At 31.7% G+C, this 16,836-nt stretch overlaps 1 protein-coding gene across 13 annotated transcripts in view; it reads right to left on the bottom strand.

Moving 5' to 3' along the window:
* The window catches only part of LOC114331769 (mitogen-activated protein kinase-binding protein 1), a 742,485-nt gene that overhangs the window by 216,211 nt on the left and 509,438 nt on the right, over positions 1 to 16,836 (bottom strand). For 3 of the 13 annotated variants that reach the window (XM_050645934.1, XM_050645933.1, XM_050645935.1), the window contains exon 2: positions 16,318 to 16,517. The exons of the other annotated variants lie outside the window; for them this stretch is intronic. In XM_050645934.1, the coding sequence (XP_050501891.1) occupies positions 16,318 to 16,374 (57 nt within the window). In that variant the 5' untranslated portion in view covers positions 16,375 to 16,517. The remainder of the gene's footprint in view (positions 1 to 16,317; positions 16,518 to 16,836) is intronic. 13 annotated transcript variants of the gene reach the window in all.

Below are 16,836 nucleotides of genomic sequence, written 5' to 3'. Positions count from 1 at the left end.
CCTAGTTTTTATGTATCCATCTTATTTTGATGAATTTGTTATTTTAATTCAGATTTGCATAAACATTTTACTAGATCAGATCAACCAGATATATCGCACCCCTAATAATAAAGTGGCACAACTCAAAAAATTCGATTTTGCAGAAAACGCAAAAAACGTTTCTATAATTAGGGTTATCTCTTTTGTATCGTTGTTAGTGCCGAACCTATAATACTTCTGAGACAATATATTTCACTGAAAGGAACCTTGTAGTTTTCAGTGTAATCTGTGCAAATTTCGTGTAATGTAATACTTTTGTTATAAATGAAATTTTGATATTTTTAGTAAAAAAAAAACTTGTGTCACTTTAGTACTAAAAACTTTTTTAATATGAAAGTATTATTAACAAATGTGTCAATTTATGATTTAAAGTAAAGCTACAACATAAGGACGGTTTCGAAATACTGCTGTTTATTATTTTAATTTAAAATTATCTATTGTTATAAAATATAATGTGTCAGTTTACTACTACATCAATGCACTAAAATTAATGTTAGGTTTTTAGTACCTACAAAAATTAATAAAGGTTTTATCATAGGTGCATGAAATACAAGACGAAAAGGTTAGACAAACAAAAATTATTATTTCTGTAGACTAAATAAACATTGGGCATCCACGAAAGAAGTGTGTACAAAAAATTGGCAACAGTAAAAAAATTGATTTAAGCATAAGTTTGTCAAATTCTGCATAATAATTTGGAATCAGCTTCTTGGCAATTAACTCTTGGAGATCTTTCTTCTTATTTTCACCTAATCTTATTTCTCATATGCGCGTATTGGAATTATATCCATCAAAAGAGGCATTTTCTTTCTTTTGTTTCGTACGTTAATTTCAAGAAAAGTATCCTGTTTATACGACGTTTTATAAAAACTGGCTAAATGGATTTCCTTTTTTAACCAACAGGACCTTAATATCGTTCCACACTACGGTATTTCCTTGAGTATTAATATTGTAGTTGTATCCCCATTCTTCTTGAAGCTTTTTTAGATCCATAAATGACTCAAAAGTAAGCTCATGAACTGTTAATGGAGGACTTAATTTTTTTTGCAGTTTTAATTATAGACACGTACTGATGGGGCGAATATATGGGGCCAGATTTTAGATTCCTTTTAATCTATTTTTCAATTAGACTATGCACATTGTCTATGACCCTTAATCAGAAACTTATGTGTTATAACTTTAATATTTTAGAGTTACTGCATATAAATATAAGGTGGCAATAATTTTATTTTTATTTTGTCCACAGCAGTTGTCCGAGAAAAAGGTTACTTCCGGTTCTCTCTCTGAAAAGTTGGCATTTTTGGATATTTCAAAATACTTCATTATAGTATAGAAGAAGAACCGATTTCACTGCAACCACGTTTTGCATCTCTTTCGTTCCAATAGAAACAATGAACATCACTATAGGCTTGCTTATTTTTCATTATTTGGATCTATTTTATTTCGTTCAACCAAAGTAAAATTATATGCTTTAAGTTTCGACTTGTAATAAAACGCAGATATATCACCCCTTGGACACGAAAGCACTACCTACAAGTCATAAATAACAACTTTTTTTATTGTCTTCTATATGAAGGCGATCAATATATTTTTCTTTCCTACACAACTCTTTTTCTTCAAGATGTGTTTCGTATTGTTTAAGTATGTTTTGTCTTGCTTCCTCATTTGTATTATTATAAGAAAGACACAGATCACACTGATCTTTCTTGGGCTTAAAAAACCCTATATTAAAATGAGTCGTAAAAACCTTAATGTACAGTATTTGCCAAATGATCTATTTTTCTGTATTTGACTCTCTTTAAAGTCTCTGAAAAGTTCTGCTACACTTTTCCCCCATCGATATACTCACGTGAAGTATTAGTTCTGAGATAGTGGGATTCGATACATGGTATCGAATTAATGTGATCTTTTATATCTTGTACAAGTTTTCCACTAATTTCGGTATGACTGCCATGCGTTCCTCGGTTATCATCTTTTATGAAGCCATGTTGGTCTACTTTTTTAAAAGTTGTTCGTACCATAAGATCCGTAATGCTCAAAATATTTAAAAAAAAGTTTACATACTTTTCTTTGTTCGTCATCAATAGTAAAGAAAAATGCCTTATTGTTAATTCTTGGATTTGCAGCATTCGTATATTTGAACCTTGGTATGAGATCTTTAGTATTAGAATTAATAAATAATCTCTGTTTATTACCTAATATCTGTCAGCTCCCAAAATTTGTTAAAAATTATATTTCTTGCATCCTCACTGATTTTCTTCCTGCACTTTAGCCGACATTTCTCAAGGCAAGGTGGTTTAATACTTCGAGCCTCAACAACTCTTTTATATTTAGACATTGAAACATTAGACTTACCAGAATTGCTTAATCTTTTTGCTGTATTCTGTTTCCATTTACTTGGTTGGCGAATGCGCTTTTTACTCTTTATGCTAAATATTTGATAATAAACTGACATAATTGGTAGAAGTTCTACCATATTTAAAGGATTTTGAGCAATAAACTGATACAACTACGAATATCACTGTTTATGATTAAAATAAAAAAATTACGTACCTTGACTTTAAGTAATAAACTGACACAATTCTGAATATTTCAACGATCGACGATGTTCTTCCTTTCGCTGCTGAAGTAACTCTAAAACCGATCAGTTTATGACTGAACCGCCAAAGTGAAACAGTGCGGTACTAAACTGACCCAAGCAGAAATCTACCTACAGGGGTGTCCGATTTTAACATGTGTTAGCATTAGATCAATAGAGGGCACTATGTTCGGTCGTTTTATGACTAAAACTCAAAATTTAAGAATTTTGAGTTGTGCCACTTTATTATTAAAGGTGCGATATGTTTATAGTATGAATAGGCATGGTTTAATGAAATATTTTATTGTTATAAGTTTTAGTGGCTTTAATAAGCTACGAGACCATATTAAAACATTCCCCAAATATTTTTTCTAAGAAAAAATTTGTTCTCTTGTACTGGTTACTGGTATTGTATATAATTGTTATTAATTACATGGAGTATTTTTAATATTTCTAATACCTACATATATCATGTATTGTTTATCAATATTATATTAGGGTATCCTAGTCTAATAAAGATTTCATAGATATTTATTACCTATGTTATTTAATTCATTTTTTCAAGTAGTACATTTTACATTACATTGGTTATTTTTGTATCACAAATAAAATAAATATTTAACTTTAAAGAGATACACAGTATTTAGTACATATACCTTCACATTAAAAAATGTTTTATTTGTTTATGATCAGATTAAACTGTAAAAATTATACATCAAAGTATGTAAAAAAGATTTTATTGACAATCACAATCAATAAATTTCTAAACATTTGAGTTAAACCACCGTATTAAAAACAAATGAAATAAACACATAATGAAAAGCAAACACCGCTACAAATCAGCTGTTTAAAGCACAAAACAATATAAGCTTCGTTCGCGGTAACGATCCTGGACAACTCCAGGACTAGTTACGAATTCTCTTAGTACTCGGGTTGTACGCAAGCGCGGTTCAGAATCAGTTCAGGATTGATTTACACCGCGAACGAATTTAGAACTAGTCCTTAACACTATCATAACCTAGTTTTTATGTATTCATCTTATTTTGATGAATTTGTTATTTTAATTCAGATTTGCCTGAACATTTTACTAGATCAGATCAACCAGATATGTTTATAGTATGAATAGGCATATTTTAATGAAATATTTCATTGTTATAAGTTTTAGTGGCTTTAATAAGCTACGAGACCATAATATTAAAACATCCAAATATTTTTTCTAAGAAAAAAATTTGTTCTATTATACTGGTTACTGGTACCTATTGCATAATTGTTATTAATTACATGGAGTATTTTTAAGATTAATTATTTATATGGGAAATAAGCCACAATTAAAATGAAAAAAATAATTTTATTAACGTTTCGACGCCCAAATCGGGTGCCGTTGTCAAAATACAAAATATTACTGTAGTATTTTTAATATTTTAATATTAATATTTTAATATTAACGTCCATATTAGGTAATGTTTATTAATATTATATTAGAGTATCCTCGTCTAATAAAGATTCCATAGATATACCCGATATACCTACGTTATTTTATTCATTTTTAAGTACATAGTACATTTTACATTAAACATTGGTTATTTTTGTATCACAAATAAAATAAATAATGAACTTTAAAGACACACAGTATTTAGTACATATACCTTCATATTAAAAAATGTTTTATTTGTTTATGATCATATTAAACTGTAAAAATTATACATCAAAGCATGTAAAAAAGATTTTATTGACAATCACAATCAATAAATTTCTAAACATTTGAGTTAAACCACAGTATTAAAAACAAATGAAAATGAAATAAACACAGAATGAAAAGCAAACACCGCTACAAATCAGGTGTTTAGTACAAAACAATATAGAAATGTTTGTAAGTATTTTGAAATTCCTACTGCGCATACTCGGACTCCGAGTTCGCTTCAGATATCAAGGATCGGTTGGACTGGTTCCGAACTCGCAGTTCGGTTACCGCGAACGACAAATCTGACAAAATCCCGGACTAGCAGTTCAGAACTCGATTACCGCGAACGCTCTTTTTTAAAGTGCGCATGCGAAGTAATCCTGGACTAGTACAGAGTCGTTATCGCGAACGATACTAAATAATTTTATTACAAGCGCCGCGCCAGTCGCAAATTTAATCCTCAGGTATGAGACGATTGCACGATCGGGTAAGTACTTTTCTGCTCTTCTAAATGAAAAATTGAATCTTTCAAAAACATCATAGTTGTTTAAATTTAATCATATGCATTATGGAGAAACTTATGTGAACAAGGCAAAAACTTTGTGCTTTTTTCAAAATTTTAATTTCGAAATTAGTTCAGAGAAATAAGGAAAAAATATCCTGTTGGTGACACAACCCCCTCCAGGCGGAAACCAATTTTTTGAGTAGTATGGACATCTATAATAATAACCTATACGTTTCCTGCAGCCGATTTTGATAATATACATAGTTATGAACAAAAAATTGTGGCCCAAAAAACTAAACTGAAAATCCTTGATGTTAGAGCATACAGAGGAGCAGAAACAGGAAGTGACCATTACTTGATAAAATCCAAAATAATACTACCTTCATGGGCCCAACAGAAACAGGGTGTCTCAGACTCAGGGAATGGAGAGAAAATTGAAGCGGTTCGATATAATCTAGAAAGTTTAGAACACCACAGTACAAAAATGCTATTCAGAAGCCGACTAGATAATATATTGGATGAAGGAACACTGACACAAAACATAGAAAACGTACACCAACACATTATTTCAAGTATACACCAAGCCGCCAAAGAGGCGCTAGGTATAAAAGAAAATAGAATACATAAAGGTAATAGCTGGTGGAACGAACATCTACAAACACAAAAAGAAAATAAACATAAACTATACCAAAAATGGTTAAACACTGGCCGGATAGAAGACAAGGAAAAATACAGAAACGCCCTCAAAAAATTTAAACAGGACGTATGGCAGATAAAAAAATGATTCATGGGAAAAGAAATGTAATGAGTTGGAAACATATATAGGTGGTAGGAGAAGTAGAAAGTCGTGGAGGTTTATCAAAACGTTGAGGTCAGATACAACAGAAAATGTAAGGCTTGACAACATAACAACAAATACATGGGAACAGCATTATAAATCTTTGCTGACTGAAGACCGCCCACAATACATACAAGAAGAATCAAATCCAGTAACCGTAGAAGGTGAAGAAATAACAATAACAATAGAAATGGTACAGAAAGCTATCTCACAATTAAAAAATGGTCGCGCACCTGGCCCTGACAATGTTCCCGCAGAACTAATAAAATCAGGTTCAAAGAAATTAATCCGAATGATCACAGAATTCCTTCACAGAATTATTAACGGAGAACAAGTTCCGAAAAGCTGGAAAGAGGGCTGGATCTCTTCAATACACAAAAAGGGAAGTAAAAGTGATGTCAACAGTTATAGGGGAATAACTGTAACAAGCACAATGAGCCGTTTATATGGCAGAATACTGAAAACCATTATTTGCGAAGAATATCAACCCTATGAATCCGAAGAACAGTGTGGTTTCAGGGCCGGTCGATTTACGATTGATAATATATTCTGCCTAACACAGGTTATGGAAAAAAGACTAGAACGTGGACAAGACACACATATACTTTTTGTCGACCTAACGAAAGCATATGACACAGTGCCCGTGAAAAAATTGTGGGAGGTTTGGGACAATACACACATATCTGCAACTGTCATCAAAGCCATACAATGCCTCTATAAAGATTCTATGTCAAGGGTAAAGAGAGGTAACCATCTGTCATCTAGCTTCCAAGTAACAAAAAGCCTTAAACAAGGATGCTGCTTATCTCCCATTCTTTTCAATATATATACCGACGGTGCTCTCAGACTTTGGAAGCAGAAATGCAGTGGTATGGGTATACCAATCGGAGACATAACATTATACACTTTGAACTACGCAGACGACCAGGTGGTAGTTGCCCAAGATAAGGAAGACTTAGAATATATGACAAGAAAATTAATGGAAGAATACAGGAAATGGGGTTTAGAGGTAAACATAAAGAAAACACAATATCTACACATCGGTAACCAAATACAACAAGAGGACCTAGATCTTGACGGAAGTGACTACATCAGGGGTTGTACAGAGTATATATATCTAGGGATTAAATTAACAAATAGTGGAAGAACGGAATCCAGTATAGATGATAGAGTGACGAAGGCTAGAAAGGTTACTAGAGCCCTAAACCCTGTCTTATGGCAACATAACATAAATTTAAATACAAAAATGAGGATTTACGACGCTATTCTGAAACCAATTTTAACGTATGGCTCCGAAGTGTGGCAAATGACCAAAAAATCCGAAAATAAGCTGCTTACTACTGAAATGGATTTTTTTAGAAGATCTGCCAGAATAGGGCTTTTCATCGATTGTCATTTGTTTCGAGCTTCTGTCAAATGTCGTAGAATCCGTATATAATATTAATATACACGGATTATACAACATATGACCGAAGCTCGAAACAAATGACTGTGAATGAAAAGCCCTATATCGAGATGGGACCATGTTCGAAATGAACAGATCAGAGAAAAAGTAGGTAAGCAGAAAACAATAGTGGACGAGGTACAACGAAACCAACTTACTTGGTATGGACACGTCCAACGAATGGGAGATGAAAGATTACCAAAAATTACAATGAGATGGATACCGCCAGAAAAACGGAAAAGAGGAAGGCCACCGACCTCCTGGAAACAAGGAATTACAAAAGCCATGTCAGAAAGAAATCTTCAAGAAAGAGACTGGCTAGATCGACAGGCTTGGCGATTGGGTACCGGAAGGCATAGAACGCTATAGAACCGGTTATATATATATATATATATATATATATATATATATATATATATATATATATATATATATATATATATATATATATATATATATATATATATATATATATGAACAAAAAATGATGATCAAAAAACGGTAAATTTTCTATTGCCAAAAAGTTAATAGGTCTGGATCCCGCGTATGAAAGAAAAGTTGATTAATAGCAAGCTGAAAATTTGTTAATAGTGTTAATAGCTTAAGGGTGTCTAGTCGGACAAACTTTGATATATGGGAACACTGAAACAGGGGAAGTTTTAATTGTGGAACAGGTTAAAAATTTGGAACGGTCAGACCACGAAAACGTCATATGTATTTTGTCCGACACAACTTCCAATTGATTTGTTACTCTTTCATTAAACTCTCATGCAAAAATCAGACTGCTATATCACCTGTCATAATTCCTGTTTTAATTAAATCGTCAAGCGGATTTAATTTTTTCGATTCGACAAGACGTACGTTTTGCTGTTTTCACGCTACGTTTTATTGTACGTTTTGTGTGATAGGACAAATCCTATACATTTTTCGATTCGACAAAACGTACGTTTTGCTGTTTACACGCCACATTTTATTGTACAGGATTTGTCCTATCACACAAAACGTACAATAAGACGTAGCGTGAAAACGGGCCTTAAAGCACCATACTCAAAGCGACCTACCAACAAGATTTTGAATTTCAAAAATTCTTAATTACCTATTGTATTATAGACATTTATCACAAAGACACAAATAATTTTATCGCTAAAATTATGATTTAATATGTTGTCACTGGGCAGTCTCCTGCAAGTCCCTTGTAATTTAATTAAACAGTTTACTTGTAATCATTATTACAGACTGTAAATAAATGGGATGTTAAAAAGAATGTATTTATCGACCGATGCGATGCTCGCATTATATGCTACAGCATATCAAAACAATGCAACTCTAAAACAGATTTTATTGTAAAAATTGGAATTAATAGCTCATCATATTTCATATTGTTCGTTCTATTGTTGTATAATAACTACGCTATCTATTGTTTTTTAAAATTCGTAAGCGACTTCCTAGAGCAGTTATGACAATAATTTATGATCATAAAATCCGGTGTTACATCTCATTGTGGAAAGACGCATCGCTAATTTCATTTTTAATGACCAGTAACGTATTACTAGACTTTACTATTGAATTATGGTTCCGTAATATCAATTTGAATCGAATAATGGAGAAAAAGAAAATTTCCAACACTGGAATGAGTCAGTAATTATCAGTAGTAATTGCACAAGAGCTCTGAAATTATTGAATTTTTCCCGAGTGACACTTTTGACAGTTTTAATTTCACGAGCCGAAGGCGAGTGAAATTATGTCAAAGTGTCACGAGAGCAAAAATTCTATATTAATTTCAGAGGTCGAGTGCAATTTGTTGCGATTATTTCATGAATAAAACTGTTCAAAACCAAAATTTTATTGTAATTTATTTATGTAAGTACCATTAAACACACAGTTTTTATAAATATTTGACGATTGAAAGTCATCACTTTTATAATTTTTAAAACATTAATTGTCATTAATGTCACTGAATGTATTTTTTCGTAGCAACGAAGGGCATCTGACGTAATATACTTAACGACGGGAGATTATCAAAAATTATCGATTTAATTCAGATTTCTGTAGCTTTCTATTGGTCAGAATCTCCTATGAATGAAATAATCATTCTACATAAAAAGGTCGTTTTTACATAACTCAAATATGAAAAACTGTCGTTCAATAATGCATCTCAATGTTTTGTTTGAGTAATTTAGTAAAATACTAACCATAAGACTAACGATTAAGGCTATAAGGATAAGATGGTCAAATTTGCACTCGGATATATTCTTAATTTGGATTGGGCACTCGAAAGTACATATATTTAAAAACTCCCTCAGCCAAATTCCCTAGGTAGCCACAGGGATCCCCTATTGCAAAAAATGTGTTTTTTTGAAAAAAAAACTCTTGAGCTATCCTTGACTTTAAAAATCTGAAAAAATTCATTAGCATACATTTTCATGCCCACAAACACTGATATTTTTAGGAAAAATATTTAAATTAAAAAAAAATTACGTTATGAAGGTAATTTTTGTCAAACTTCTAAAAAGGATAAAATGAAAAAAAAAACGGAAAAAATACACGAAAGCTTTATTTAGAAGTTTGCCAAAAATTACCTAATTACCTTAAATTTTTTTTTTGAAAAATTTAAATATTTTTCCTCAATTTTGATCCAATAAAAATCCATTAAAAAAATGAAAAAAAAAACGGAAAAAATACACGAAAGCTAATTATTTAGAAGTTTGCCAAAAATTACCTAATTACCTTAAATTTTTTTTTGAAAAATTTAAATATTTTTCCTCAATTTTGATCCAATAAATTTGTGGGCATGAAAATGTATGTTCATGAATTTTTTTAGATTTTTTAAAGCAAAGGATCGCTCAGGGATTTTTTTTTCAAAACCCATCTTTTGACATAGGGGACTTCTAGGGCCGCCTAGGGAGTTAAAAATTTGGGGTTTTTCAAATATGTACTTTGAGTGGTCTATCCCAAATAGGAATCCAGCCGAGTGCAGATTTTAACATTTATCCCGCTATGGCCTTTGATGGATAGTATTTCAAGAATAAACGCCAAAAATAAAACTCGAAGTCTCCCTGTCAAAGGAAATATAAGCATTCACAAGGGTGTAGTAGATCACGGACGTATTCTCTTGCAAATGCTAATAAACTTATATTCTGAATATCTTTCTGTGAACCGAACGAATGGGCAAATACGCATATCTTGGAACAATGATTAATTCCACAAATGATTACTTCCAGGAAATCAAAATCAGAATACGAAAGGTTAGGACAAATTTCAACAAAATGAGAAGACTGCTCTCCTCAAGAGATTTAAAGTTGAAGCTAAGCATTAGATTAGCGAGATCCTGTGTTTTCTCGACTTTAGATCTCGTCGGCTTTAGATTCTAAAGCCATGCTCATATCAGGGTCGTAACTACCATCGGATACCCCGCGATATTTCGCGAAATAAACATCAGATTGAAAAACTGAAAAATACATGTTCAATATTTTTCAAAAATCTATCGAATGACAATAAACACGACTCCCGCAGAGAAGATGTGGATACGTTACTTTAAAATATTAAATAGAAACCCCCATTTTTTATTGCAAATTTGGATTCCTTACGTAAAAATATGTAAATTTAATTCGAATTATGGATAAATGGCGCCATAAGCGAAAACAATGGTTTTTGAAAATGGAAAATTAAATTAAAAAATGGAAAATTCCTACTAAAATGGAAAACTTAACTTAAACTTTTTTTGGTGTTAGTACCTAATCTTCACAACCCAATAAGTTCTCATGACCCTTTAGTAATTGCAAATTCAGCATCCAATGCTCCCCTACAGCCCCTACTATTGGCTTTCTTTTCAAATATTGTCATTTTTTGTATTTCTTACAATTTTTAACATATTTGCAACTTACAAAACTAATTTCACATTTTCCTCTTCTGCAATTAGATCTACTTGAGTTATTTCCAAGACCATCTTTCTTCCGATATTTAAAAAGTGTAAAATTTTAATTTGAGTGTTACTAAAAGTTATAGATAAAACCGCAAGAATAGCTTCGTAGTGTATTATTATAAAAATAATAATAATATATTTAATTGTATGGTTCAAACCCAACTGATGAAATTCACTTCTAATTTGAAGTAATTGAGGACTTGTTAACAAGCAACAAATTAGTTAAGATATTATTTTATTTTAATCATGGTACATAATTGGTGGTTGCCGTGATTTGCATTAGATACCTCTTTAATATATTTAATGTAAAAATTTAAATATTGTTGTAGAAAGTACAATTCATCATTAACACGCTTAAAGAGATTAATGGAATATCGCCATTTTAAAAAAATCTGAGAACAATTATCGAACATACTCGTGCATTTTTTGTAGCATATTATACTTGTGTCAGTCAGTGTCAATAGATTCTTATGGGGCCCTTACACGATTACAGTTACAGTAATACTGCCAGTATCCTCTCCATTGTTAAAATACTGATGTAGACCAGTAAGGATCTGTTTTTAGGTGGATGTGAGAGGTGGCATTCAGATTTTTGCGGATAAAGTTGGGTGATAACTTCGTTAATAATAATTGATTTATGCTCCTTCTCAAATATGCCCGGAACATTAATAAAAAAATTCAAATATTTAAAAATTTCGAATAACATCGATTTTTTTTCTACTTTTTTTGTTTATAACTTTAAAACGATTCATTTTGGAACAAAGTCGTATAGGAATAAAACAAAGATACTTAAATTTTCTATCAGATGCGATTGGTTAAAAATGTCTTAATTTATCACCCTTGCTGCAAAATAGCAATAAATATAAAATAAGGGAACAAAACAAGCCTGTCCTTATTCAATGATTTTTCATCACTTAGGTTACACTTGGAATCTTCCTAATTCGCTTAGAAAAATTTTGTAATGTGCTAAAACCGTACACCAAATTTCATTAAAATTCACTTACTAGATTTTGAATAATAATTTTGCAATCTAAACTTTTTTTAAACAATTAAAATTTTTTAAAATCTTGCACAACAAAAACTAGAACATACAAAGATTTGTTAATTTTTTTACATATAAAGAAGCACTCCACCTATCTAATGCACTTTATAGAATTGAAATCGGATTATTTAAACAGCCTCAGCAATGTTTTAAAGTTATAAACAATTTTTTGGCTTATAAACAAATTAGTGCTGTGGCCAGGAGGGGGTGCTACGGGCTCCTTTATTTAGATGGACTTACCCAAGATTTTTATGTATTTTTTTTACCCGTAGAACACGATTTTTTTGGGTAACAGTTGATCCGGATGTCGATAAGATTGTTATAAACAAAGAACTTGAGCAATTACATAACATCGATTTTTCGCAAAACAAAACATTTTTTTTGTATTTATTGGGTAATTCTAAGCAAAAAATGTTCTTACAAGTTTTTTCGTAGGATGCATAGTTTTCTAGATAAACGCAGTGTGGAACTTTCAAAAAATCGAAAAATTGCAATTTTTGAACGCGAATAACTTTTGATTAAAAAATAAAATAGCAATTCTGCTGACAGTATTTGAAAGTTTTAATTATTTGCATTCCTAAAAATTATTTTTTTTATTATTAAACAAAGCTATTTGTTTATGAGCCGAAAAATTGTTTATAAGTTTAAAACATTGCTGAGGCCCCTTAAATAATCCGATTTTAATTCTGTAAAGTGTATTAGATAGGTAGAGCACCTCTTTATATGTAAAAAAATTAGCCAACTTCCAAATGGTCTACTTTTTGTTCAGAAAGATTTTAAAAAAAATTGAACTTTTTTAAAAACATTTAGATTTCAAATTTATTATGCAAAATCTATTAGGTCAATTTTAATGAAATTTGGTACACGGTTTAAGCATGTTACAAAGAATTTCCTAAGCGAATTACTAAGGTTCTAAGTGCCATCAAAGTGGTTAAAATCATTGAATAACAACAGGCGTATTTTGCCCCCTTATTTTGTATTTATTGCTATATTGCACAAAAGGTAATACGTTAGACATTTTTGACCAGTCGTATATCATACAAAATTCAATTATCTTTATTTTATTTCTGTACGACTTTGTTCCAAAACGAATCGTTTTAAAGTTATAAGCAAAGAAAGCAGAAAAAAATCGTTTTTCGAAATTTTTAAATATTTTAATTTTTTTATTAATGTTCCGGGCATATTTGAAAAGGAGCATAAGTCAATTATTATTATCGAACGTGTCACCTAACTTTATCTGCAAAAATCCGAATGCCACCTCTCACATCCAAAAATAGACGTTTTTTCACAGATCCTTACTTGTTCTAATGGCGAATATCAGAACATCTAGATATTTCGTCAATATCGCGTCAATAGTTATTACTGTTTCATTACACGGTCAATAATACTGTTATTACTTGCAAATACTGTCAATAATACTGATCGTGTACGGGCCGCTTTAAATCAGACACGTACATAATGCTACTACTTCTAATCGTTGATTGAAAACACGCAATTCGGTATTATTCAATCAACGCCCTTTGGCTCCTTAGATGCGGCTATGGTACAAATATCCACGGAAAGCGCAATAATATTTTAAATTTAAACTTTAAAGGGATTTAAACTTTTTTTCGAGTTTCGATCCTAAAAGGATTCGAAAATCGAATACTTTTTTACTGGAAGGTCTCCGAGGAGTATGTTGTTAAGTGTATAGAGCTCAAAGTACATCCCAATGGGGAGGGGGTTATAACCCTCCACCCCCCCGGTTACGCCTATGTGTAGAACATGTGGTTTTTTTATTTTTGGAATATCGCTGTGAGCATTTTTCACTCGACTAGACCCTTTAGTTTTATTTAGTGTGATAAAAGTTTGCTGAACAAGCAGATTTGGCTCCCATTTTTTTAAATTTTTGTAATGTTCATATTTGGCTCTTTGGCTAAAAAGTTTGCCGACCACTGCTCTAATACAATACTGACGTATATTAATTTTAATACACTGAGTGGCAAAAATATTTACGTATCGACTTATGTATGTAGTTACCACATTCCAAATTAACTCATTTTTTATCTCTTCTTCTATTTCGTATTTATGACCAATTCTGCTTGTTCATTGGCGGATTGATACCTCTATGGAAGGTTGTCACTCCATCTTTTGCGCGGTAGGCCGATACTTCTTCTACCGATTGGTGATTTATCTCTTGCTATTTTGACCACACGTGTCTCTCCCACCCTGCTTATGTGGTTATTCCATTCTTTTTTTCTATTTAGTGTCCATTCGTTTTTATACACTGTACGTTACATTTTCTTCTAATGTCTTCACACCTCTTTCGATCTCTCAGCGTATTTCCTGTAATTCTTCTCAGTACTCTCATTTCTGCGGGTCTTGTTTCTGATGCATATGTCATTATTGGTTTTACACTGGCTTTATGGTATGTACTGATTATGACCACGTTAAATGATCTTGCTATACTTTATTTCACGTTAAGAATAGAACGTTACGATTTTGTAGATCAGTGTTGACAAACCTCTCGCGCACGGGTGGCCACTCGACTGCCGATATACGATTATGTTTAATCAGTACGGCGTGGCATCGGCGCGTTTCTATCGTTCGTAAAAAATGCATGGAGCTATCTTCGCTAACGTGAAATAAAGTATAGTAGGTTCATTAACTTATTACACTAATGATTGATCTCATTGTGGTAAATTTTATAGATTCTTATATATTATTTATATCCGTAAGTCATATGCTCAAGTATTGTTTTTGTTCCAGGTAGAAGAGACTACGAGTTACCTCAGGACTCAAGAAAATGGACTACCATAATTGAAACAGTTAAAATTGACAAAATTTTTGCACAAGAAAGGAAATGTTATAGAGTTGGTCTACATACAACAAAAATATAAACGTATTATAGTTTATTTGATAATAATAAATGAGCTTTTCAATAATACGAGTACGCAGCAATAATTTCTATTTTACTTGTTATACTAGTAATATTATGAAGCTTTAACTTGAACAACGCATTTAATAATTATTAGTGCTGTCGCCATATATCAGCCCCCTTTATTTAGATGGACTTACCCAAGCTTTTTATGTATTTTGATCCTTAGAACACGAATTTTTTGGGTAAGAGTTGGTCCGGATGTCGATAAGATTGTTATAAACAAAAAACTTGCAAAATTCCAAAAAAGCGATTATTTGCAAAACAAACTATTTTTTTTGGGTTATTCCAAGCAAAAAATGCCCTTACCAGTTTTTTCGTAAGATGTATAGTTTTCGAGATAAACGCAGTTGAACTTTCAAAAAATGGCAATTTTGAACCCAAATAACTTTTGATTAAAAAATAAAATAGCAATTCTGCTTGCAGCATTTGAAAGTTCAAGTCAAATTAACCGCTTTTGATTATTTGCATTGCTAAAAATTAATTATTTTATTGTTAAACAAAGCTATCAGGGCGTCATTTGATAGAGGGGGGGGGGGGCAAATGCCCCCCCTGACCCTGAAAATGACTGAAATTTACAAAAAATAGATCAATTTTGTATTATGTTTGCATATATAATGCCAGATACCTATATGTAGGTACAAGTGCCAGCTGCTGCAAACAGGCAATTTCTACGTAGCACGCATTAAAACGCATGCATTGGGTACTCGTCACAACACTCAAACACTATCTGTTCATAGATTTGTTTAACAATAAAAAAATTAATTTTTAGCAATGCGTATAATTAAAACCGGTATAATTTGACTTGAAGTTTCAAATGCTGTAAGCAGAATTGCTATTTTATTTTTTAATAAAAAGTTATTTGGGTTCAAAAATTGAAATTTTTTTATTTTTGAAAGTTCAACCGCTTTTATCTCGAAAACTATGCATCCTACGAAAAAACTTAGGGACATTTTTTGCTTAGAATGGCCCAAAAAATACAAAAAAATGTTTTGTTTTGCAAAAAATAGCTTTTTGTAATTTTGCAAATTTATTGTTTATAACAATCTTATCGACATCCGGACGAACTGTTACCCAAAAAAATTCTACGGGTCAAATAATATAAAAAACGTGGGTAAGTCCATCTAAATAAAGGAGCTTGTATCTCCCCTGGCGACAGTACTAAATGCAAATGAAACCAGATACCACTGTTTAAGTAATTATTGTTAATGATAATGGTTGAGTTAGAAACACTTATTTAGTGTTGCACATTATATATTCACCGAAACCAGAGGACATAAATACGTCCCATTTTTAGTAAATAAGTAATTATTACTTCGTTATTTTGTTAACAACTACGAGTATTCTTTACCTGATACGTGCACAACACTTCCTTCTCGATTATCGGAGATGAATTTCTCGGCATCATGTTGCCAATAAAAGTCGCGTCGCATATTATCTCGAAAAAACCTTTGCGATCTCTTGCGTCTTTCTCGTAACTTTATAAGCGTGTCGGTTTTTTTATTTTGTGAGACAGTATCGTATGTCTATGTGGTGATGGTTTCCAAACACCTATAAAACAAATTTGTATTCCAGTAAAAGATTCTTTACGTGGTAAAAATGTAACCTATAATAATGTCATAAGCAATATCGTAAATCGAAGTTTTACATGGTTTTACGTAATAAGATATACAAAACAATATGAAATTGGATTTTATAAAGAGGAATATTATAAGGGCACAAACACAATGGAAACAGGTTTCCGTTTACGGGCAATTCGCGCCGATCTGCGCGGTTATCTCGCGCGTGAATAGTAATGCGCAAAATCCTTCAACTTTGTCAGTTGAATCTACAACGTCTAGCAAAATGTCGTCTTCTGATTCTTTTGATT

This window comes from Diabrotica virgifera, chromosome 3 (genome assembly GCF_917563875.1).
Source record: "Diabrotica virgifera virgifera chromosome 3, PGI_DIABVI_V3a".
In the NCBI taxonomy this organism is placed as follows: domain Eukaryota; kingdom Metazoa; phylum Arthropoda; class Insecta; order Coleoptera; family Chrysomelidae; genus Diabrotica; species Diabrotica virgifera.
The sequence above is the reverse complement of the archived record's forward strand: the minus strand, read 5'-3'. Positions and strand labels throughout refer to the sequence as shown.